Below are 27,484 nucleotides of genomic sequence, written 5' to 3'. Positions count from 1 at the left end.
TCAATCTCTGTCTTCGGCCACAGAGGAAGTTTTTTATCCATCCTAGACGGAATAGAAGCAGCTTTTATTTAACGGATTCTCGTGTTTAGTAGAGATGGTTCGCCGATTCCTCCAAGTAGGAACGTAAGTAGCTTTAACACAAAAGAGAAAAAGTGTTGATGTATTATAGTGGGATACTATCCTTAGTCCTGAAGAATATGTCGAGATTTCGTTCAAAGGGATTACGGGAAGTTACTTGCACAGCTTCAGCTGGCCACGAACTTCAGAGTTTGACTGCTCTTAGAAGGTAAAATGTGTGCCTACTTTCCGTTCTGCCATGTTGCGTTACTGAATTCTGTGTGTGACCTCTAAGTTTTGTGTTGAAACTGGACCTATATAGGTAAGCAGGGTGGCGCCTAAGAACATCTAAACGGTCACCCCTAAGATGCTTACACTCTTATAGATGAAGGTCTAGTGATTTGAGATCTTCCTAGGGTTTGCGGTTTGAGTCCCCTAAATGACTTACATTGTTTTCTTACCCTTTTTGCAGTGGGAAGAGAAACACCGTATTTCCACACTCTAAACAAGGTCGAATAAGTTTACTGAAGATTAAATGGTATGTCTCGCCATCGAAAGTCTGATGTAATAAAATATTTGATAAGACTCGGCAAGTGCACGATACTTAGGAAATGTTTCATCAGTATCACTGAGTTAACACTTGAGACAAAGTTTCTTTCTGAACCACTGATTAAACACTATCACCTGATTCTGCACAACAATTCTATAACTCACTTCTAGAAATGACGTACAGAAGAGGACAGAATCATTAGTGATAGGATTCGTTAGAAGAATATTATTTTCACTTTCACGGATCTCAGTAGTTAATGATTCTTAACTATCAATATGTGAAAGGCTTCACTGTGTAAGTACATTGAGGTTCGTGGTTATTCATGAATAAAGTGTTTTCTATATACAGTGAACATCATTTACTTAGTTAAGTCCCCAGTTATCAAAGTTTCTCGCTTTGATTTAAGCAGAGTAAAATAGCAAATGAGTGATTCATGGGATGTGCGTTGGTAATGGGTCAACCTGTTTGATCCCATAGCCTCAAATGCGCCTGAACATGATCATGCCACAATAAAATGCATGTTGAGTACACATCTTTCTACAAGAGATTTCCAGACACGGTTAACATAGATCTAATTAATGGTACAACTGAAGGTCTAGAAAAAAATTGTTTCGATCAGTGATGAAGACGACACAGGTAATGTTTGAAATCATGAATTCCCAAAGAGCGAATTTGAGTTGGAAGGAGAATAATGTACTTCATATGAAAAGATACAAGTTACGTATAGTGACCATTCCTGGGTAGCTGAGCCATGCTATACTTATTGTGTTCAAGCTTTCACTGTTTCTGACCTTTTCCATGGCCTTAAATATTGAATATAAATCTCAGTTATTGTGTATTTCCCTTCAATTGTCTTATGGCCAAGAACCAATACCGCTACGCTTCCTCTTCATAGCATTCATTAATTTTTCATAATATCCCAAACGTATCCAGAACTTGATTCAAGGTCATATAAAGTAAGGAACTGTACTTAACAGTCTTGTTCTTCACTTTCACCGTTTGTTGATACTGCAGTCTTCATATTGAATGATCTGATCGTAATTCGATGGTACTGTAACTAGTGATTGAGCAAATTGAGGTTTACTTCCTTTAAGAATTTTAAACTACTTTTCGTCCGTTCGTTACTTTCTGTCGCATGGATTATCCTTAACTGACTTTCGTTCTCTAGCAACACACTTAACTGGTTTGTCTTTCATTTCAATTGTTTTACCGCAGTATATATATTTTCCTCTGGTTATTCACCATCTAGATCACCAACATAGGTAATTTGTCCCCATGGTTGGATGGGAATATTATGACGCCTGAACTCATGCTGGGACCACTTCTCGCGGTTGCTACTTAGCAGTGACTACCCTTTCGGATTATCCAGGCACCATCGCTAGTTTGACGACGGAATAGCACAGATGTGATTTTTTACAACGATGAGTTAGAAAGAATAGGTACGAGAAACAGATTGCGAACTCCGTCAAATGCGCTTGTCGATGGCGTATGACTGGATAATGAGCGTCGGTTATCCTTGATATCCACGAAGATTGGAGGATTGTTCAACGTCCAATAACCTGACTGTTGGATGATTTGGCTAGAGTTCTAAAACATTTCAAGGGTAATTCAAACACACTATGTAATCCTGTATAATAATAATATACTTCTGCATGAGCTGGTACACGTCGTGTTTACAGGCATGGTCTATAAATTACAACATTCGTTGGCACACAGCATGCTTCACAACTAATTAAGTTTACAGTTGTTATAAAGTAGACTCGTAGAGCGCTTGCTGTAAACCATGACCTTGAGGAGGCGCGTACGCCAAGTTTGTTCCAGACGTCAGAAGTTCCATAGCTGTGCCCTCAGAGCAAGATTCTGAAGAAAGAAAGGAAAGAGAAACAGAAAAGCAGCGAGGCACTTGGATATGAACACCAAACGTTGCCTATCATTGTGCAGTAGAACAGACAGAGGTATAATAAATTAGAGGCTCCATATAAGAGAATGTAGTAATAAAGTAATAACCGTAATTTCTAGTCTTTTTGTTTCCGATGGCTGTGATGATTGTAATATCACTATTCACATCATGTTTGTATAAAGATTGTTTTTATATTGTATTATCCAGATGGCAACATATTATTATATACTTTTATCCTGAAGTTTGTTTATGTAAGATCAAACGGTACTCTGTTTTTGTTCAATTCGTCAGGGCCAGTGAAATGTCACTGAGCCCTAGCCAAATCATCCGGCAGTTGGATCACTGAATGTCGAACAGATCGTCGCTCCCCGCCAAGGTTATGTACAAAAACGCGCATTAGTTAAATATATGCCATGGACTGGCCCATGCGGCAGTGGTCTTACTTTCGCTTGTATCTACCTTAACTAATATATTTCTGTAATAACGTCCTCTGTGTTGTACAGTCTTCAAAGCATCTATAGTACCTTGTTACGTCAATGGGGGTAGTCCACGTAAGGTGCTGACCATGAGGTGTGACTTCGATGTTAGCTAGTTTGTCACACCATTCACGTCTAACTCGAGTAGGCCTGCAATCATTTTCGACATAGATCGTCTACGTTGGTGATCTACACGTCTGACATTGAAGTAATAAAATGAAGTAATCATGGCGTACTTTATGTATAATAGAGGACATTAACTCAAAATAGCTTTATTTAATGTGTTTTTCAGCATCAAATTATCATAGATTTATCAGTTACTTAGCCATTATTTGAAAAACTACCAAATCATCAGTTAAAAGCAAAGTGTGCAGTGACCTACTTGTAAGATCCAAACTAAGGTTTGGACTGAAGGATAGCTGTCTAGGTGGGTTAGATGGGCGCTCTTGCCCGTTTGAAACCGAAATAAGGCAACCGGGTAAAATGACGGTTCTATAATTCATCATAAGTTTAAATGTACATCGTTACCTAAACAAATATGACCACCCAGCTATCCAACCAATAATTGTTCAATTAATCAAATCTAAATTACAATAAATAAGGAAGTTGATATAGGATGCGAGAAAATTACCAATCATAACAAATAAATGTTGTTCTATCCTGTCTGGATAGACCACGCACAGATTCGTTCAAAAGATTATATTTTGTTGCTTCACAACACAGAGTGTTTCCAATTCTGGAAGAGTGCCTCAATTCACAATCGAAAATGCACAATTCCAGTCAATACAAGCAACACAATCAAAATGAGGAACAAAACAATAGGGCTGCCGCCAAGACTAATTATGAAGTAAAACCACACAAATTCAGTTCAGGAAGAAACACGGAAACTTAGTGAAGGCGTAAGAAAAATAAAAACTATAATAAAATACAAATATGAACAACTCCAATGGAATCAAAAAGACTAACAATGTACAGCTAAAGGAATCAATAGGAACAAACTGCAAGTGTATACATGGAGGGATTTTCACACACAAAACATTCAAAATGGATCTTACACTACGTATATCAAGAGAACGCAATTGATTTAATGGAAACAGTTATCATTACAATCAATTGTACCAGTGATTGTTTCACATTAACGTTTATTTGATTGTACTAAAGATATTCTTCCTTCCGTTGATTGTGACCTTGCACGCGCTTACGTTTGCTCGGTGATTCCGCCTGTACTCTTTTGGCACGATCTCGGTATACTTTCGATACCACGAGATCGCGAACAAATACATTTCGACTACATCCATCAACGGCCTTCTGATATTTGGCCTACGGGGGATCTTGTCGGTTAACTGGCACGTAGTTTTCCTGTAGTGGTTATCATATTCAACCGCGACTCGACGCCGCACTACAAGTTTTTGGAAATTCCTCCCTCGAACTAGGATAATAAATGAAGACTGCACTAGAGTTACGTAGCAAATAGTCATTTCCATCTTTCTTCGAAATTTCGTTCAATAGGACATACTACGAAATGAATGGGGGAACAAGTAGCACATGTTGCAAGCATATTTACTTTGAGTCGTGTATGATTCATTATATCTGTCATAGAAATTCTGCTCGAAATCTCAAAGTCAGTCCTATTTGTATTTTGTGTGCCTCGAGAAATGTGCAAGAACTTCAAATCTAAATGTGAAATGACAGATCTGCAGAAATGCGTGTGTGATGAAACGACGCAATTATCCAATGCATATTATCTACTAATGGATGGAATCAACAGAAGTGTTGTTGATATCTGATGGATAGGAGACTTAGTTAGCATGGTAATGACATCCTCACATTAGGTAGTAATACAAAAGCCCTCGCCAATTGAATAAGCCACAGAGTCGTCGATGAGCACTTCACTTTCAGAGGGTTTTACACAGTGTTAACTTACCTGGTGCTTGAATTTGGTTGAGAAATGTTTTTTTCGTTTATAACCACTCCAATTCTTTTATTCCCCTTTCTCTTACAATAAATTAATCCACATTACCACTTGCATACATTTCATGAGATTTTCAGCAAATTAATCAAGCGTGACAGATTGTTTTGGACATAAAATCTAAGGTCATATCAAACGTAATTTCCACATATAAATCAATATTTTCTGTATATAATACTTATTACATGGCAATATCATAAACCTCCATACGATAGTTTTATTGATCTGATACGAGTAACTGAGCTGGATTTTAAAAGCATGAAATCTTTGTCAGGACTAAGAAACAAGAGGAATATGGCCTTCTTATGGAATGCATCTGACATTACACGGTGAAACCATCATTATTATTTAGCAACAGAAATATAATGTTAGAGTTGCAACTTAAAAATGCATCAAAACCGTTTGGACAATCATTTTTTTATTCTTCTAGCCCATGGACTTTATTTCTTTTCAATGTGCTTTTAGTGCATTGTTTTCTTCCTCAAGGTTATGCTCGTGTTTAAGTGTCTTCGCTAGGTAATATTTAAATAGTAATGTGACTAAAATAAAATATCTGGATGAGAAACTATGCTCCAAATTCTATGTTTTGAATCTTTTTCGGTCTTTTCAAAGAACGACTTGGCATACAACCCATGACTAATAATGTTATATCTTATTATTTTGTGATTCTGGTTTTTCTTCAAGTATGTCGTAACTTACAAGATGGTAACACCGGCATGGAGCTTAGCATCTGTGCTGTCGTTGGGGAGCTTGTACTGCAAACTGAAGAAATAAACTAAAATATTTCGGAAGTCTGCATACACTTCTTTATTTTTTGCTTTGTTTTCTTCAGTTTACATCCATTGATGCGGCAAATATAACAGACAGTTACGTTTTACAGGTAATGGGTCAGTGATTATTTGTCATAGGTGCACGTCTCCTATTTTCTGGAATACTATTGATAAATTTAACCCAAGTTCTTCATGGTCATAGCCATTCAAATATTGATCTGATTCATGTTGTATTTTTCCTTGTTTCCATAATCATCTCGACTGCTTGTCTACCTAAAAACCACAACTTCTGGCGTTTTTTCATGAATGTGTCAGGCCAGAAAACTGTACTTGACGTTTACTACATCTAAACCAAGACTACCTGACCAGAAATCACTTCGAGATACACAGTAAGTATACTCGATAATTTTAGTAAGACGTTATATCTGGGAGCTATTATTTGCTCAAAAATACTATTTCCATGTTATAGTGACGCTTAATAAATATCTAGTTTATTTTTACAGGGATAGCTATACTTCATAGCTCGTTCATTTAGTTTGCGCCCTATTTTTTTGTGTCTCTGGGATGTATCAGAACTTGATTGGTGTTCATTTGTATCTAAGTCTGTTATATTTGCTAAATTGAACCTTACAGAACAAGTAGAGAAGTGAAACTTTGTTTCCACTAGTCGTAGCTGCTATCTTGACGTGCGGATTAGACTTAACTACAGATGATAATTTAACATCGATAATTGGTTTGCGTAAAAATTTTCTTGCGGTCAGTAGACTGATTTTTCTAGTAACTGATATATTATGCGCATACCTTGTTGTCACTGCTTTATTCGTTTACTATCAAAACCCAGTTTTGAGTCAGTTAGTAGTTGACCTCAATAAAAACTTTAAAAACTTTATGTAGCATTCCAGTGATTCTAAATTTTGTTGAATACTATTCCTAATGCTGATATAATAAGTTATACTTTCACTCTTACAGTTGTAAAAGGACGACGAAACTATCATAATATCTGTCTGCAAAACAGTTAAAATTTCAATGATTTCCATTATGTAGCTCGTTTTCAAAGTGCAGGATTGCATACTCGCTTTTAATATTCAACGATTTTCCAAGGGGTTATGATATTATTGGGTTTCCGTGTTAAGATTAAGTGTAACGGGTTCCCAACATGCCATCTGTTGACCAGAAACGTAGTGTCGTACCTACCAAGTCATCACTGCATGTTTATTTTAAAAACAAGATAAAGTATACTGTTTTCCAAGCCATTTATTTATTTATTTTAACACATAGATATTGGTACAAGGAGGCACCAAATACATATGCGCCAAACAAATCTCGTTTGATTTGTGTGAGGGCTGTGATACTGCCCGGGTGCCCAAACCAAAGCAGGTGGTTTTCTTAGAGGGCCACATCCTGGGCCTTCGACTTGAAGGTCTGATCCACAAGGCAGTGGAGCATCGTGAGGAGACGCAGTCCCATGACAGCCGGTGACCAAAAATTGGTTCATACGACATTTGTTCCCTCAGGATACTGGAGCCCATGTGCACCATTGGTTTGGAATCCGGTTAAAGCGCCGGACATTCGCTTTCGTCCCAATTTCGTAAACAACACCCCGCCACTAAAAGGCAGTGAGTAGGACCTCCCTGGCAGTGGTTTAGATATAAGTAATTTGTTTCTTCATTCAATTTTAGCCAAATATTCAGACAATTTTGTCAGTTTCATGTTTTATCGATATTTGAAGATACACTGGTGATAATCAATAGTAAGGAGACGAGATTTCTACCAATTGAATTCAAACATTAAAGTAGACCTGGTACGGCCGAGAGTGAGGAGAGTCACCTCTCCCTCTCGAAATGCTCTCAAGAGGCCACATGCATACAACCACTGTCAGGGAGGTCCTACTCACTGCCTTCTCGTGGCGGGGGTGTTGTTTACGAAATTGGGAGGACGAAAAGCGAATGTCCAGCGCTTTGACCGGGTTGGTGGATACGGAGGATCTACCTAGGATAGTTGGAAAACCCTGATTCCAAACCAATGGTGCTCACGGGCTCCAGTATCCTGAAGCAACAAATGTCGTATGAACCAAGTGTTGGTCGTCGGCTACCATGGGACTGCATTTCCTTACGTTGCTCCACTGCCTTGTGGATTAAATGTTTAGGTCAAAGGCTCGGAATGTGGTCACCTAAGTAAACCACCTGTTTCGGTCTGGGCACCCGGAAAGTATCCCACCCCTCACACAAGTCGAATGATATATGTGGCGTATATCTATTTGGTGCCTCCTTGTACCAATGTTTATGTGTTTAAATTAATAAATAACTCCTACTGGTGTACACGCATCTTAAAGTGCTATACATAATGTACCATTAAATGTCCATAAAGTCAATTAGTCGAAGGTGTATATGTCGATGGGCATAATTCTTAATCTCGACATAGTTATGACGATATTAAGCAAATCAAAAAAGTATTCATTTCAGTCGAAGATTTCGTAGCAGTAACAGATTTTCAGCTTGTGTTCGAAAGACTAACAGGCTAATATTAGCGCCTTTGTCATTCCATAGATATGTCTAAATGGAGGTCGAGATTATTTCCAAAATATCAGAAAGTTTTCAGATTTTTTGTTTCCTTGTGCTGAATTTTAAATGTATTTTTACTGTTTTAGACTTATGAATGGGTATACAGACAGTTCTGTGCATACTCAAAATATGACTCAATCAAATAATTTTGCATCGCCTAATAAAAGAGAAAGAACAGTGAATAGTAATCCTCACTCTTTTTCTCTCTCACCAAAAACTATCGAGCATCCCAGTCAAGCTTCTTCTCCAACAAGTCTAATAAATAGTCTTCCTAACGTAGTAGAAACCGCAACTGTACCAAACTTCCAGTATAAACCAACATGCATCATACGTGAAACACATAGCCAATCTGTTTTCGGTGTTGCGTTTAATTCAGTCAACCGAAGTCAACCAACTGATCCGCTTCTTTTTGCTACAGTTGCTAGTCACTATGTAAGTTTCGAATTACCAAAGTCAAATTTACTCAATCGCTTTTAATTCATCTGTTTACGTTAATTTCTTTTATTTCTTCATCCCAGTCCTAATATTTCCATGTTTTACTTTTACTCATAATATGTAGGTTACAGTTTATCAATGTAGTCTGAAGAATAATCCGGAAGATAAATCTATTCAGAGTTCTGATATGTCATCTGTTAGTCTACTCCAATCTTTTGCCGATCCTGCTGGAGATAAAGAAGAGTTTTATTGTTGTGCTTGGTCGCGTGATACAAGTGGTAATGTAGCATCTAGTTGGTGGACTGATTGCTGTGAAAGTCGCCGACCACGTCCAACTCTTCATCCTCATCAAGGTCCCATCAGCTCTTCCAGTGGATCACTTCTACCTGCTCATCAGCAAGTAGTAGCTGCTGCAGGTAAACGTGGTGTAATTCGAATCCTCTGTCCTAGTATGGCTAGTTGTCCTGCTAGTCTTGTTGGCCACGGATCATCTATTAATGAGCTAAGATTTCACCCAAGAGACCCTGCTCTATTATTTTCTTTTAGTAAAGGTAAATGAAATATTTTATGAGTCACTGATTAACTAATCCTAGTGTTTTATAGACATAAAATATACAATTCGCTTACTACGTTCAGATGTATTTCACATCTTGTGTTTGTCTGTAATAACAAAAGCTAATAATTATATACAACCATAGTATAGTTAAATCAATCAGTTCATTAAAAATATATCCATATGAAGCTGTACTAAATCTTGCCTACAAATTTTACAAACTCGTCTACTTATCGACTTAGAATACGCAGATGATATAGTCCTGTTTGGTGAAGACGTTGATAAAATGCAGAGTCTTTTGATAGCACTGAGCAACAATGTCAGGGTGTTTAGAATGCGTTTCTCCCCCTCTAAATACAAGTTGTTACTTTAGGACCCACTTGAGTCAACACCCGAACTAAGGATAGGGAGTGAAGTAGTCAAACGCGTCGACAACACTTATCTTGGAAGTCTGATCAGCTTTAATGGGTTGGTGTCTGACGAAGTCTCTGCACGAATTTAAATAGCTCGTTTAGTTTTTGCCAACTTACGTCACCTATGGCGAATGCGAGATATCCGTCTATCAATAAAAGGACAAGTATACTGTGCAGCACTTCGTTCGATTCTACTTTTCGACTGCGAAACGTGGCCATCAAGGGTAGAGACTATTCGTAAGTTACTAGTATTTAACCACAAATGTCTTGGAAATATTGCTCGCATCTGCTGGGATCACAAGGTAAGTAATAGTGAGGTTAGATGCATGGTATTAGGGAATGATGGCAAACCAGTTGATGAGGTTGTGGATATTTATCGACTGAGGTGGTTGGGCAACGTATTACGTATGCCCAATCACCGAATACCACGGCGCTCTATGCTGACTAGTGTTGGAGATGGATGGAAGAAATTTAGGTGTGGCCAAACCAAAACGTGGCATAATCCATAGTCACTAACTTCTGGTTTGAGCCATGTTGATAGATGCAAACTACTTGATTGGGGTCCGCGTGACCATCGTAACTAATAGGTGGAGACATGGCTCCGAATCGATCACAATGGTGTCAGTGTATACTCTTTCTATCTTCCCTTAAACTATCAGATTAAAATTATTTCATATCTTTCTTTCTACGAACTAATTCTTTCTTTCTGTACTATATCCTTACATAAAATCTTTCCTTTATTTATTACATGATTGAGTTAACTGCTTCTATGAATCCGGTGTTCGTCTTGCTGTGCTAATGAGGTGTGACAACCTGGACCGATGCATGTATATGCCTGGTCCCATGTTGTAACTGATTGACTCGTTACATTTAGTTGATTTATAACAATTCAAAGCTAATAAATAGAAAACTTTGTTACTAACTGAATTTCGAAGTAACAAAATTAAATATTTTGACGTTCATTAGGTCCTCATCAACCTGTCCGATTTATAATAGTTTACGATTAAATTTAAAAACAAAGGTTAACTTACATATACAAGTGAGGTATGTTAAAAGTTAGTGTGAATATGTAGTCATAGTGGAGTGGATATTCGAATATGGCTGTTAAAAGTGAAAAGAATTTGCAAATAAATACGTTGTGCAAAATAAGATTCTAGAACACTAAGTAAGATTGGTAAAACTGTCTACAATCGCCCACAAAAATGTGTGAATTTGAGTCGCCACAATTCGTGGCATCGAAAGAATGGGATATTGACAGAAGTAAGCAGATTATAAAATGATAAAGCTAAAAGGAGTCGATAGTTGAGAGATATACAGGTGCTCTAGGAAGATAAATGGTGAATACTTTTGTATCAGCGTTGTTCAGTCAGTCAGTTATCTCATCCAAGGTCTCCGATAACTGTCTTTTTTATGATTGACTCCATTTAGGAAGTTTACTTTCATCCACATCAATCATACCCTTGGTAGAAGGCTTCATGAATTAGTTTCGTCCCTTGATCTGACCACATTGACTTCAAAAACACTTTGCTAACACTAATATTAGGCTAAGCGTTGTCTCAGAATAAGTTATGTATAACTCATCCATCTCACCTTGTGCATCTCAATTTTTGCTGAAACTTATCTTACTCAATCCGTGGTTTCACTTCACATGAACAATGCGACAAATATATATATATATATAGTTCAAAGACAATCAAAATTTTCGTACTCTGTCTTCAATTTCTATTAGATATTAAAAATTAGAAATTTCTAAATTTTAATATCTAATAGAAATCGAAGATGCTGATTTAATCGAAGAATTTCATATTTTCGTCTAACCACATTCAACAATTTTCAACTTACTTCTATTTAGGCGGTTATCGTAATTTCAAGATAGCTGTTTGCTAGGTGCAACTAACAGGCGACTTGGTTTATGTAGGCTTCCAACTACTTACTTACTTTTGATACTTAAAGCTACGTCTGACTTCACTCATATTGTCCACCAGAATCAAGTTATACTTTAATTACGCTTATGATAAAACACGTGTAATCTTTCGACATCATCCTATATTCAGCGGTCACACCTAATAGCCGTATAGTAGGATGAATCACGCTCATGATGCATATCTCCTACTCCAGTTAATCATCTAAAAATCACAATCGACTTCAGCTTGATTTTCGGTGCTACTGAGAAAAGCAGTTTCTGTAGCCCAGATACTCTGTAAATGATGAATGGAAAATATAATTTTAAATATTTCTTTCAACCCCTTAGGGACTTAAATCAGTACTGTTCCTAATTCAAAGTTTAAACCCATAAAAGTCATTTTCAACTTCAATCAGACAATGTGTTTCATGGTATGCTAATCAATGGATTCCACCGCTAGCCGCCACCCATCTTTGCTTGTAATGCTTGTGACTTCAGGCAATATCGAGGAAATCCGCACAGGATGCACATATGCCAATAAAAGACTAATCACTTGCAGTCTTAAACATCAATAGGATTATTCAAACAAATGATACAAAATGAATCAATATAAATTTGTTTACATTCTCAAATAAAGTGCATAGTTTTATTAGTTTATGTATCTCACATGAAATTTCAGGGTTCTAAATTATAAAGGGATGTTTTCAGCTTTTCCCACGTCGTTTGCTACGTGTTCGTATATTTCGTTTTAGTTGGTATAATGTTATTCATATTCAAACAATTAATGTTGTTGTTCTTCATGAATAACATATAAACTTCAGACTTCTATTTCGTTACGTCCACTTCATTTGTCATTATGTAGATTATACCATTCGTTTGTGGAATATAGCTAGTCACGTGCTCGTATGTATTTTTGGTGGAGCCGAAGGTCACCGAGCTGAAGTTTTACATGGTGACCTATCCCTTACAGGTGATCTTCTGCTATCTGCCGGTATGGATCATTGCGTGAAAATTTGGCGGCTTAATACTCCTGAATTAGCCAATGCGGTAATAGATTCATTTAATTACCGCTCACGTTCGAATCCTAAGTAAGTGACATATTACATTATCAAATGTCTCGAGGGTGAATATTCCTATTTTTCAGTGTAATCTGTTGATTTTAGTTGACAGTCAACTCACCATTTACACAAATTTTTTCTCTGCTACAAGTGGTGTCTTGTGTAACACAGTGTTTAATCGGTATCTCACTTAAATAATAACTCTGAGTCCTGGTTATAGTCTCTGACTTGAAACCACAATTCCCCTCTTGATTGGTTTGCTCATGAACTGTCACATAGGTACATGATCTGAATTCATCAAAAACCATCCAACATTACTGAAGAACCTCAAGTTGAGATTAGAGAACTTTAGATTTTTTACTAGTTCTCTGATCAATTTTTACTACTATTAGAAATATCCAAAAATTAATAGTTTATAAAAAACCACCAAATCGAATCATTTATTCACTTACCGTTTTCCATATCTCATTCAAGACAACCAGGTCACTTGACCGAATATGCTAGAGAAATTCACTGGAAATAAGTGTTAAACTATTTTTTTTTACTGAGTAAAATCGCTGAAAATGTAGAATCTAACATACATCCCGCATACTCGTTTGCAATTTAATTTCTATCAAGAATTTAACATTTAAACTATCCGGTGATTATCAATGTGAAACTATATAGTCACGCTTTCATAACAGGCTCCTACCTTTATTTCATTTTAAGATGTGTTTTGTATAAGGACAGTATTCCTATTGTGACTGACTCCCTTTCGTGTTTAATCCCCATATCAGCACTATAACACAGCTAGAACTCTGATTCTTTCTAAGACCAACAAGGATACATGTTATCATTCTATATCAAGTGTTTACTGGACTAATGCTAATATCCCCTCTGATTATGGGAAGTAAACAAGGTATTTCTAGGAACAAATTTCGCAAATAGTTTTCATCAGAAACTGATATCAGCTTGATTATCAATAAAAAAGTTGGAAACTCTAGATGACGGTTTCCGTTTCATCGAGGAGTCTTCAGTAGCATGTCTTCGTGACTACATTTTGTGCTGCTTCAGCATTAAATGTTGTTATCCGTCGTAACAAGCGGTGTTTTGATATCTAAATGTACGAAAGAATCTCTTTGAGCCAACTGAACGGGGATAAACCTGTTTATCTGTTCTCAGTAGGACTGTAGTGAACGAGAACACAAATGGAGGGCAATCGAATGTATTTGAGCACAAAATTACAAAATCTCTTAGTAAAGTCTGAGAACCATACAGTAAATACTTAATTTGTAAACTGTCGATCAATTGTCTCAAACTTAACTGTTCCTTTTGCAAATATCAGTCAACCGTCTCAGACTTCACTCTTCTTTCATTTCCACTGCAATCACTTACTGTTCTCGTCCCCATTTCTTCGATCTTCTTAACCATCTGCTGTCAGGTAATCCACTTTCGATTGATGATACATACTGCTTCTATCTGTTGACATCAGTAGCACACACCACAGGACCACGGGATGTAGTTAGGGAAGTATAGTATATATTCATAATCAGTTTGAGAGTAAACTACTGTCCTTCGTTGTATTTATCCAGTATATCTTAATCATATGTACGCTACGCAGTGTCACTGAACCCATGATTCACTGTTATGCAACATCAAAGCCTTACCACTAGGAATGTAGTTGCAGACATTCAGAAAATTATCTCGCCTAGTTATATGATAAACTAAACATTTCTATGTTATCTGTGTTCTCACTGTTTTCATTATAATGAGCTATTTTTTTGCAACCATATTTCTCTCAAACCGCTATTTCGTAGGCCGTTCCCTGTGCTCGTTCAACACTTCCCTGAATTTAGTTCCCGTGATGTACATGGCAATTATGTTGACTGTGCCCGTTGGTTTGGCTCTTTAGTCATATCAAAATCGTGTGAAAACAGTGTCACACTCTGGAAGCCTGGTGGACTAGATGATTCCTCAGCAAATATTCCTAGTTTATGCAATGGGTCTCCAAGTAATACTTCAACAGATGTTGGTGGCCTGCGTTTGCCGAGTCGGATGCAACATATTGGCTCATACACAGGTCCTGAATCGCCTATCTCCCCAGCACCTGGTGTCCCAACCGAACACAAGACAAGCATTATCCATCAGTTAAAAGCTACTGACTGTAACTTATGGTATATTCGTTTTGATATAGATTTAAAGAATCATGTTCTGGCTTTGGGTACAGGAACTGGGCCATCACGTGTCTATTTGTGGGACTTAAAATATCCTGAAAATGCTCTTAATCTCCCAGCTCAAGTACTTCATTTCCCTACAGTTAGTGGAGTTGGTCCCGGTGGTATGCCTTTAAGTCACAGTGCCATTAGACAAACTCGTTTTGCTAACGATGGAGATATTCTTTTGTGTGTAGGTGATAATGGACTAATTGTTAGATTTGATAAAATATAAATCACTTTTGTATATTTCTGATTAAAACTAATTAAATATGTGAAAAGATGTTTATTAAAATAAGTGTTGTTTGATATTCATGGTAATTAAAGACAGTAGTTAACGCATTTACCAGGCACGTATTTATGTTCTCGTGGTTAGGCCACACCGTTTGTGTACACAAAGAAAAATAATATATTTGGAATTGACCTTAATGTCTTATATTTATTATTTAAACACATAAACATTGGTACAAGGAGGCACCAAATAGATATACGCCACATATATCATTCGACTTGTGTGAGGGGTGGGATACTTTCCGGGTGCCCAGACCGAAACAGGTGGTTTACTTAGGTGACCACATTCCGAGCCTTTGACCTAAACATTTAATCCACAAGGCAGTGGAGCAACGTAAGGAAATGCAGTCCCATGGTAGCCGACGACCAACACTTGGTTCATACGACATTTGTTGCTTCAGGATACTGGAGCCCGTGAGCACCATTGGTTTGGAATCAGGGTTTTCCAACTATCCTAGGTAGATCCTCCGTATCCACCAACCCGGTCAAAGCGCTGGACATTCGCTTTTCGTCCTCCCAATTTCGTAAACAACACCCCCGCCACGAGAAGGCAGTGAGTAGGACCTCCCTGACAGTGGTTGTATGCATGTGGCCTCTTGAGAGCATTTCGAGAGGGAGAGGTGACTCTCCTCACTCTCGGCCGTACCAGGTCTACTTTAATGTTTGAATTCAATTGGTAGAAATCTCGTCTCCTTACTATTGATTATCACCAGTGTATCTTCAAATATCGATAAAACATGAAACTGACAAAATTGTCTGAATGTTTGGCTAAAATTGAATTGTCACGAACGTAAATGGAGGTGTCCTGTAGACCCTGAAGCTTCTTTTACGATGAATACGTTTCAAATGGCATTAGTAATATCTTTTATGGGAAGTCGAGTAATTTACTTAAACGACAATGAGATTATTTACATCATGTTAATCTAGAGATAATTTTTACACGTTAACCCACTTTCACTTCTTATATTCGATAAAAGTCGTAGTGTTCATTCCAGTTTTTTTTACCTTTAATAACACAAAATCATCTACTTGTAGATAACCAGTTCATCATATCATTGCTTGTGCAACGGTTAATCCAGTTGCACCGTACAAGAATATCTACATCCCTACTTCCAATATTACATGATCAGAAATAAGTAATCATCCAGTGTTTCTGTAATGCTTTTCATTGTCTAGAATTCATCAAAATCGTATTCACTCAAATGATCACTGTGAAAAAACCTGGAATATTAAGGAGGAAAATATTAGTGACTAAAACGTATAACATTTTAGAATTCAGTGGTCTTTTTTTGTAGAAACTGATATGTGATTCATTGGAATAACTGGTTGGTATATTGTTGACCATCGATTAGTCACTTCACAACCTAATAACATAAGATTTAATATCGGATGTTTTTTTTTACTTTACCACGTGTAACAATTTCCTAATGGTTTAAATTTGAATTATATTCAAATTACATTACCACTTTCGTTCTTATTGTGTTGCACAAGGTCTTTTAAATTCCTTTCATACATAGATTACGAATTTTGCATCAGGTTACGATATCAATGTAGCAGAAACCTATAATATTGTGTTCAATAATTCTTCCTATAGGTTAGTCACCCGCTAAGCTTCATGGTATTAAATGGCATCACAATATCGTCGGTTGTATAAGGAAAATTTGCTACGTTGGCCTCGTTTGTGGTAATTTTCTGTGAGTTTTCAGTAATTGCAGTGCTACTAGTAATAAGAAAATCTAGATATTGCATTACTTCAAATTTTGAGCCACTCATTGGTACATACTCTGTTTGACAAATACGGGGCGAATCTTTCACGATAACATGGATTTGAGATACAATCGCCGATATTTCTAAACTCTGACCAATTTGAAAGGCATTCTGTACATTTGCTAAATTTGTTAGTGACATAATTATCTCATTTTCACCAACATACCAATAAAAATGTCTCTACCAGTAGTCATTGACGACTGTTAGATTGTTTTTTATTCAGGTTAGTGATATGGATAGTTCAATTATCTAAATACGACTTATGTAGGCGAGTAATGTTATTGAATAGCCTGAAATTAAAAACTCAACATTTGTGTTTAACCTAAATTTTTACATGGATCTGATGCGATACTTTCATGTTTGAAACTTAAACAATGCTACCATCTGTTACTTGGTTTGCAATATCTTTCCAACTATTCCAAGAAAATTTACAGTTTAATCTTATTACACGCTAAATTTATATTGCTATATTTGAGCAGGTGCCGATTCTTTCCAAAGTTAACAAGCTTTTTGTTAAGGTATATCAGAAAGAACTATTATAATGTTAACTGATAAAAATTTCAGCAGTTTGTCCACTAACATCCCTCTGACTGAAACTATCGATTACATATGTGAACAATTGCTAGAAAAGAAAATAGAGATACCGATCCCAGTAAGTAAAATGAAAGAACTTCTGTTGAAATGCACTATGAATATCTACTTTAAGTTTAACAATGAATTTTTCAGACAAGTAGATGGGGTAGTAATGGGATCACCTCTGGGACCGATCCTTGCTAATATTTTTCTGGTCAAGCTAGAAAATGGACCGCTTAAAGACATCCTAAGTAAGCTTGATTATTGCTGTCGATACATAGATGACACACTAATCATATGTGACGAAAATATCGACAAACAGATGTTGGACTCTTTCAATAATGTCCACCTAGCCATTAAATTCATCAGCGAGGAGGAGAAAGACAATAATATTGCTTTTCTGAATGTCCTACTTTCTAGAAGGATAGACGGTTCCATAAAGCGAAATATATTTAGAAAAAGTACATGGACGGGTCAATATACCCATTTCCAAAGCTCCACACCTCTTCAATATAAAATAAATTTGGGTAAATGTCTCAACCACAGAATCAAGCTATTATGTTCTGAAGACAGTGTGGATGGCAAAATAGATATACTAAAGAACACATTACGAAATAATGGCTATCCTAATAATTTCGTTAAGAAATACCTCGTACAAAGTACTAAAAAAAGAAGGAATTGTGACACAGTCAGTAAAAAACCTTATATCTGAGACTAGACTTTAAAGGGGACATAGCGGGTGATGTTTTAACACGTCGACTCAAAAGATCTGTCGAAGGGACGTTTCACGCCGCCAAGCTACACATTATTTTCTCAACTAAACCAGTACTCACACAACTAATCAAGGATAAGTTACCGAAGATGGGCTCCTCCATGTGTGTATACCAATTCAACTGCTCCTGTGGAGCTAGTTACATAGGCCCTACTCAGAGGGCTTTATCCTTGCGTGTTCGTGAACATGTAACAGCATGGTTGGGAAAAGAAGTTACCAAATCGATTAACAGCACCATTCTTTCTCACTTGGTAGATAGTGAACATCATATTAAAATAGAGGAAGCTTTCTCTGTTTTATATCAAGTTCCAAAATATCTACCTCAAGGAGCTAGATTACGACTACTTTACACAGCCGAAGCCATCTGGATCAACTCCAGAAGACCTAATTTATGCATCCAGAAAAATATATCCAGCCTCTATGTTTACCCTGGCCTACGACTGGATCACCAGATACCTAGACTGAATATTATAAACCTCTTACCCCTTCCTTCCTTCATTTTATTTATTTTCCTTATTATCATTATTTGTCATTATCTATATCTTAATCTTCATATCCATCATTCCCAATTTGTTGACCGTAATTACCTTGATAACACCCCCCTTATTACATATTATATTCATACAACAATATTATTATTATCTCAGTTGACAAAATTATTTTCAATTTTGCAATAGTACTATTATATTATCTTATTGTGACTGAACAATTTACTGACCTTTATTGAATGACCTTTCTAATTTGCAAATATTACAATTTTTTGAAGTATATATATATATATCGTAACTGATGCAAACGCTCACCATTTTTTAACACATAACATTGTCAAACTCATTAAAACATGCCTTATTTTTTTGCCTTTGTAAAATATTATAATTATGGACTTATAACTGTAGAGCCTGATGATGAAGTTATTGAAAACAATTGTTCGCTCAAATATTCTTCATTTTTGATAAAATTTTGTTTTATTAGGATATAATCAGTGCAGAATAAGCTCTGTTCCTATTATCAGATATAGTAATACACGGATCTATAGGCGATAGTAATCTTAATATCCATTCGAGCTGAGTAATCGCCCTTTCAATTTTAATGTTTAACTGGGTCGTTGGATAGTTTCTCATCTTCATCATTTCTTTGACCTCAATTTTTGATTGAAAAGCAATGAATTGTAATCTAGATGCCATATTTCTCTAATATAATGCTGATCTATCAGTTAGTCGGAAGGATTGTCAAATGTCGGTGACAAAATGAACTCTAGGAAACATGCACTTCACTACTGTAAAAAAACCTAATGAATGGCTACATGAATCCTTACATCCCGATGAACATAGTTGGGTCGTAATTTGTGACTTATTAGTTTCAATTTGTGCAGAATATTAAGAAGCAAATACATATTTGAAACCGTCAGAGCAAGTCATACAACACTTTTAGATTGTATCGATATATGTAATTTTCCTACTGAAGATGCCACAGGTATTCGGAGTTTGACAACGCTTTAACCAGTAACACCTAATATGAATCGTACTCACCAAGTGAGATCAAAAAACAAGCGAGGATGTTCGAAGATATATTTGATAGGCTATCGAGGATCGTCTGATCTAATCTGGCTAGCGATTGCAGGGGTTGTTGAGCTCGAGGTTCCTGCTCGTGATCTGGCGTGGATGCATGACCGAGCGCCTTCAGCTAGGTGAGTCCATTAAGACATGTGGTCGGCATCCAATGTTGAAAACTTACAGAGCTATTTATTTTGGGGATTTATTTACCGCTACACTATTAATTGATAATATCGCTGTACGTGATTACGCATCTGGTTTGAATCCCAAATACCATATGTTCGTTTGTGCTCACGAACTTCTTTATAACTCATATACTATCCCATACATGACTACTAAAGTACGAATCGGACAGTGCTGAGAATCACTAGTTGCCATACCGAATCTGGTTATTTTGACATTCACTAAGTAACATTATGTCAGTAGTTTGAAGTAGTGATTTAAGGAAGGAATATTCTAAATACAGCCTGCACAAGTCCGGGTTTCGTCTCGTTTCTCTTTAGGCAAATGTAATCTGCATGCTTTGGCTTATAGAGCCGGTGAAATATTACTGAACCTTAGCCAAATCCTCCAGCAGTCGGGCCACTGTATGTCAAACTGTTCACCGATCTTCGTAAAGATCAATGACAACTACCGCACATCAGTTAAATGCATGCCATGGACTGGTTCATGCGGCAGTGGTTGCATTCTGTTTCTTTGTGTGTTGTACGGTAATCAACGTAACAAAGTGCTGGGATACAACGGCATCTTAAACCACGTTAGGTACTAACCGTGGGGTTTGACTTTGATGTCGGCTAGTTAATCACATCGTGCCCGTCTAGCTCGAGTGGTCCCCCAATCATTCGACAAAGATATATAGTTATCTGTGAATATCTGTACATATTTGATGGTTATGGTAGCCCTCTGAGTTACAACTTCACACGATAAGACGGTTTTAATGTTTGTATTAAGAATACTGACTTTGGCCTTGAGTAAAATTTACTCCATTCACTGGTATTTGTTGGGACTCATTACCCATTGACATTTTGGGGTTTTAGTTCTTTCATTCTTTTTTGACTGTCCTCCATGGTAGTTTTATCTTCATTGAGTAGATCTTTTAAGGGTTAGAACTTTTTGAATTCGCTTAGTTAACCTTTCAAAGGAAAATTGTAAAAAAGTGTTGTTTGTCCAGTGCTTCTTCAATTAAGACTTTGGGAAGTCTAGTAATATGTGATTGTCTGAAGAAATATCAACTCCGCTGTTTTTAAACCTTTTAAGGATTTACTAACTTTGCTTATTGATTCAGATGTGATCGACTTGGTTCTTCGTAATGTGGTGATTTGAACCGTAAATGGCTACGTGTGTACATATGTGGGAGGAAAAGCTGTCTGTTCTAACCATTTTTTTCGAAAGCATATGTATTTATCAGCCTTTCACCATTCTCGTTCCTTTCTTTCGGTTCATGTCACCCCACGATATTTTTATGCCTAGTGCTGTTTGTGCCTATCGTGACGTATAGATACTCCACTTAAATTTTCAAGCCTTTTCCTGGGCAGTTCTCAAAGATGGAATGAAGCCTTTGGTAAAACTGCTATACATCATCTTCACTGCAGTTATCAGTGGGTGTGTTGCACTTGATGAAACCAATTGTAACCACTGCCTTTTTTTCACCATTTGGCACCAAAGCCTTTCTATGTGAAGACCCTTTAACTCCCAAGGTAGGGTCTTAATAGTTCAAATGATTTTCTCTGTCTAGCACTTTTTCGCATATTTTTTTCAACAGCAAAGAATTACAAAATCCACACACGACTGTCCTTTTTTACACGAGGATTAAACAGATAGTCACCGCAGATTGGCTGACGGTGGAGTTATACACTATGATATCAACCAAGTATGTCAAGCGATCTTGTGAAGCTAGACAGACAAGGATTATCTATATCATCGGGTGGAAAATAACTGGTAGATTATGTAGATTGATAGACATCGTATCAATTATTATACACTAAATAACTAAGTGAAAGCTGTCCTATGACCATCATATGAGTATGCGTCAACTTCAGATGTAAAGTTATACCGATCTCGATAACCACTTTGGATCATTTTGAAAATATGGCTTATTGTCTGAGTGTGGTAATCAGAATCAGATTTTTTTTATCTCATTAAGCTTTTGGTAGACATTGCACATACTCAAAAACATGCCCGTTTTCGTTAACCAGTATACATGATCTCTTGGTGATGCTAACGGACAAGCAAAGACATCAGGAACCAGAATAATATTCAGATCAATGTACTTTGTTCCTGCACCCAATAAACAGCAACCACGTGGCTGAATAATTCATGTGACCTTGAGCGTAATATGAAGAACTTATGCTTGATAAGCTACCAGTAGATCGTCTACGTCTCTTTTCAGGTGTCTGCGTATTTGAAACCAGTATTTATAAGATAGGTAGACCAATATTGTTTATCTTTTCAAACGATTTATTTGCAAATAAACGCTGTGAATAAACAGTTTTCCATTTCCTTACACAAACCATCATCTATGAGAGTTTTACGAATATTTGCATACAAATCAACTACAATTAGTCTGATAGTTCAACATAATTCAGAAGGAAGTCCATGTGACTATTGAAGTGTAAATATAAATTCTTGTTTCATTTTATGTTAAGGGAACACGAACAAGTGTATAGAAAACACCAGTAGAAGAAAACGTACTGCGAATAAATATACGAACAGTGATAAAAGATTGGAAGGACCATACACAACCATCGTACCGCTTCAGAGTTTAGAAGTATTCCAAATGAAACACTGATATTATATATGTTCGAATGGAAAAGTACAAAATTATGCAATAAGATGCGAAATAAACACCGATAAAATATGATTGCAGTTATATGGGACATTATCCAAAAACCCTGTTACGAATAATACAGTAAGAGTTTCTTTGTAGATGTGTGGTATTTCAAAGAAACAGAATGTGGACACTAGCTCCCTCATTTGATTTCAAAGCCCTTCAAATAGGGGCAGGATCATATATATATATATATATATATATATCATTGACCACAGTTATAGAGGAGCTCATCAGTGTGACGGATTGTATTATAGATAAACTACGGTTGAACTTCTGGTATTCGGTAATGAAGACAATAGTTCTGATAACCTTAATTAACCTTTGAGGTGTGTTTTTCGGTGAATATCTATTTCCTCTTTAGACTCGTTCACAGGTCGAGCTGATACCGCTTGTTAAGGTGCAGAAGTTGTGGTCATTGACCACTCAATGTGAAAATCAGTATCTCATTATGATTTTATTAGAATATGATTCTCAAACTTTTCTTACTATGGCTTTGTGAATGATTAACTCTGAACGAGACAAAATTATTAGAAGCGTTAATATCAGATCATTATTTTGGATATACAGTGCCAATACACAGTCAACTCACACCGCAAACGTTTACGCTTGTAAGTTGCTTTTTGCGACGGATTTTGAAAATGCCCCTCGGTAACCTAGTTTCTACACGCTGAGTGCATCTGAATGTTAAGGGTCTTTACTAAGATGTTGGTAAGCCGTTTGAATGCAGTATTTTAAGTAAAGTCTCACATAGTCAGTGCGTGATTTCCGAAGTGTATCCTCAATAAAACATTCGGAGTCTCAGCAAACTGACTAAAATTCGCGAAAACTTTCAGAAACTACAACGCCGCAGTACGCAGATGATTCCAAGTCATAATTTGCATTTATTCCTAGATATTTTTTATGCACGTGTAGAAATGGTGTATCAATGACAGTATACTAAAGTCTTCCAGAGTATCTGATGAGCTCTTACCAGAAATGGCCCCCAGATCTCGACTTGGAATCCATCAGACTAATTCGTCTACATCAGCTTGCAGATACAGACGATTGACACTGTAGTCTATTGTTCTCGAAACTATGGCTTCGTCTGGGAACATGAATGTCCATCACTTAAACAGCCTTGATAGGTTGTGAATATAGAACAGTGATAAAGTATGGAATGGAACACTGCTGTGAGGCACGCCACCTACAAATATTTTCTTCCGGAGAGTTCACCATTAAATCTTATAATCTGTGTTCGGGTGCTAAGAAAGTTATTATCTGGTGTTGCATCTCGCCCACTATTTTACACAAAAGTGAGACATCTTACCCAATTTCTTACTACGTCTCTAACGGAATGAATAAACTAGAATTCCTCAGAGGTGTCTAGTTGGACCATACGGTTGTTTTTTCATTCTTTATCCTGTCGTGTATTTCGACTTTTACTCTGGTCTCTTGTAACCATGTTCTATTTTCCTTAGTCTTCATTATCTTGACATTTATTATTTGACGTTGAATAAAGATTTACCATTATTACGTAATTTTACTGTTGCATATTGCCGGTTTTTTGACATTGGTGTCGTGCTTAACTAGTTTCAACAACAAATGCAGGTGAAAACGACCAGTGTAGTAGCAGCCTCAACAGCAGTAGGTCTCAATATACACAAAGGGAAAAGCAAGATTCTCCGATACAACACAGCATGCACCAATCCAGTCACAATTGACGGAGAAGATTTGGAAGATGTAAAAACCTTTACATATCTGGGCAGCATTATTGATGAACATGGTGGATCTGATACAGATGTGTAGGTGCGGACCGGCAAAACAAGAGCAGCATATTCACAACAGAGGAACATCTGGAACCCGAAGCAACTGTCAACCAACACCAAGGTCAGAATTTTCAATACAAATGTCAAGACAGTTCTACTGTATGGGGCAGAAACCTGGAGAACTACGAAAGCCACCATCCAAAAAATTCAGGTGTTTATTAACAATTGTCTACGCAAAATACTTCGGATCCGCTGGACGGACACTATTAGCAACAACCAACTGTGGTAGAGAACAAACCAGATCCCAGCGGAGGAAGAAGTTAGGAAGAGGCGCTGGAAGTGGATAGGACACAGATTGAGGAGATCACCCAACTGTGTCACAAGACAAGCCCTCACATGGAATCCTGAAGGCCAAAGGAAAAGAGGAAGACCAAGGAACACATTGCGTCGTGAAGTGGAGAAAGACATAAAAAGAATGAACAAGAATTGGATGGAACTGGAAAAGAAGGCCCAAAACAGAGTGGGTTGGAGAATGCTGATCGGCGGCCTATGCTCTATTAGGAGTAACAGGCGTAAGTAAGTAAGAAATCCACTCATTTGTAGTCGAGTGAATATTAAGTGTTGAGATCGACTAAGCTTTTGTGCCACAGATGTACGTGACATGGTGTTTTAAGATGCTTTCGGCTGAATAAATCTTTACAGGATGGTAAAAAGTGAGTGGTGATCATGTGATTATCAGGGGGAGCAAAAGTTGAAATCAAGGGGAGTACAACACCCATTTGCATGCATGGTTGTGTCGCTAATTAGACCGACAAGATTCTAAGACATTTACTGAATGAGAAACGGACAGAGAAACATATTGAAATCATCTATAGTGGATGAAGATGACCACGAGAAGAGACCTGGTGATAAACAAATTCAATTTGTCTGCCGAGTATGCCAATCGTTTCATTACTGTTATCAGTCATCTTACGTGATTGTCTAGTCATGATAGGAATTTATGACGATATTCAAAAGTGAATATCTAGTTGGTGTTGATTAGGTGTTAGCTAGTTGAAAATGGGCATTTTTTTTATGTGATTCGAAAATATCAGAAGTTTTAGCTGCTCGATTACATTACAAATTGTGATCAAAATGTATTCTTTCACTTACTGTCAATTTTGATAGTAGTCTCCAGCTCTTGTTTTCAATGCTTGCTTGACTATCAACTACGTGATAGTCTGTTCATTATGTCAATGAAGCATGATAGTGCGTTACTGTAGTGACCTGATTAACTGAACTACGTTACACGTGTTTTTAGGAGACGAACAAGACAGCAAGATTTGTAAACCCAAATACGTCTAGCAATAACGACCACGATAGGCTCATTGGAAAATCTCAATGGTGGTTCACACAATTGCTAAATTCAAATGGTATGGAGATGATATAATTTAACGCATGTACAGAACAGGCTAAGATATACGTTGGTGACGAATATAACAATTTAAACAAATTTGTGTTCGGACATGACCTATTGGACTACACTTAAGAACATGATGAGTTTAATGAAGAATTTTTATTAGTTGTTGCTGTTTTAAGCCTTGTAACATTCATAAAGTTGTAACAATAATAGACAGAAGTGGGAGGTTTCGAGTTAATTGTGAGTCTTAAATAGATCCCTCCTGTTTCTGGACGGTCGGTAATAGTCTTTAGCTTTTTTGTTTCGTTCTAGTTATTTTTGCATTCATGCCACCACTACAATCCACAGGGAGTTAAGTCTGGCGAGGGGATATACTGGATATTGTACTGAGTAGCCTTTAAATTATTATACAAGACTACTGGGTGTTGTTTTGATGGCTTGCCAGGTTTTAGGTCGTTTGATTATGGGCAAACAGTTTCCTGAATTATAAGCACTAGTCTTCTTTGTATATTCCCTGCAGTAGAAGACCTTCAGATTTGGTTTGTGATTTGGCTAGAATGGTTGAATTCTCACGTTACCATGGTGAGAGATCATAAGATCCCTGCTGTCTGTATGAATGTGAATATGTTTGGGTATGTGTGAACAACCCGTCCTACGTTTCCGGACATGGTGGTACCTGTTTGTGTTCTCCCATAAGCGGATTCAATTTTCTTGGTAATTTTGTTCTTGTTTATTCACCTTACTTTCGATTTCACGGTAGAGTGGTATCCATCACTTTGCCGATAACTTTAGCGTCATAAAGTCATATCTTACTGCAACAATAAGTTATTTTTTCTCAATTATTTTCTATTTCATTTTTGCTACTAATTTGACGATACATACATAGTTTTGTATTCTTGTTCTGTGTCCATAAACACGCCTATTAAAGTATTTGCGTATCTCACGTCCCCATTATTTCTATTGCATTATTTCCTCCCTTCCCTTCTTTGAAGTTAATTCAATATTCTTCTCAATTACCCATAACCTGATTTACTATTATTATTCCATTATCATTATTATTTCTTCTCTTTTTCAAATATGGCTGAAATTATTGAAACCTGTGTATTATTGCATCTTTAACGAAACCCGAAATGGTTTCTTCACAACACTTATTTACCCATAAGATGTTTGTGAATAATAATATTGTTATTTCCTTATTTTTATACGGTACTTCACTGGCTTTCACGATTCACTTCATTCAACCATTATTCTTTGGTGGTTTCAATATTTGCTTCCTCGTGACTGGCTGTTTGAATTCATTGAATCGACTTATCATTCTATGGTGGAATTACATCTTCATATTATTCGTCGCTTTTTATCCACTAACAAATAAGATTTCTCAAAGTTCGCACTTATTGGCCCAGGGCTTCGGTAATCTATCGCGGGCTGATGCAGTTACAGCTCATAGCTAGCAGTTGTGTTTTTTTCAAGTTATTATTCGGGGTTCATGGGCATTTTATCCATGCATTCTTGATCCGGTTTTCCACCGTTCTACCATAAAGAAGACGCCGATTACTTCTAAATTAGTATTGTTAGGAAACCGAACCTTTTTCAACATAAAGGTGCTATATTCTTGGCGGTCGATAACTCTCACAACAGTTTCTGCCAGCATAAATCGACATAGCGACGGCGTGCCGTCCCATTTTCTGAGAACTATAGTGTCACATGACGCCTTTAG

General features: G+C 36.9%; 1 protein-coding gene across 1 annotated transcript; it reads left to right on the top strand.

Annotated features, from left to right (window-relative positions):
- Positions 1–5,420: 5,420 nt before the first annotated feature.
- Positions 5,421–19,052, top strand: MS3_00003527 (uncharacterized protein). The gene is made up of 6 exons (XM_051211352.1): positions 5,421–6,111; positions 8,370–8,715; positions 8,843–9,269; positions 12,450–12,675; positions 14,442–16,264; positions 16,305–19,052. Exons 1-5 carry the CDS (start codon positions 6,029–6,031, stop codon positions 15,070–15,072), a joined length of 1,713 nt encoding a protein of 570 aa, XP_051071399.1. The 5' UTR covers positions 5,421–6,028; the 3' UTR covers positions 15,073–16,264; positions 16,305–19,052.
- The last annotated feature ends 8,432 nt before the right edge of the window (positions 19,053–27,484 follow it).

Source organism: Schistosoma haematobium, chromosome ZW (genome assembly GCF_000699445.3).
Source record: "Schistosoma haematobium chromosome ZW, whole genome shotgun sequence".
Classification (NCBI taxonomy): Eukaryota; Metazoa; Platyhelminthes; class Trematoda; order Strigeidida; family Schistosomatidae; genus Schistosoma; species Schistosoma haematobium.
This window is presented reverse-complemented; position numbering and strand designations above follow the sequence as displayed.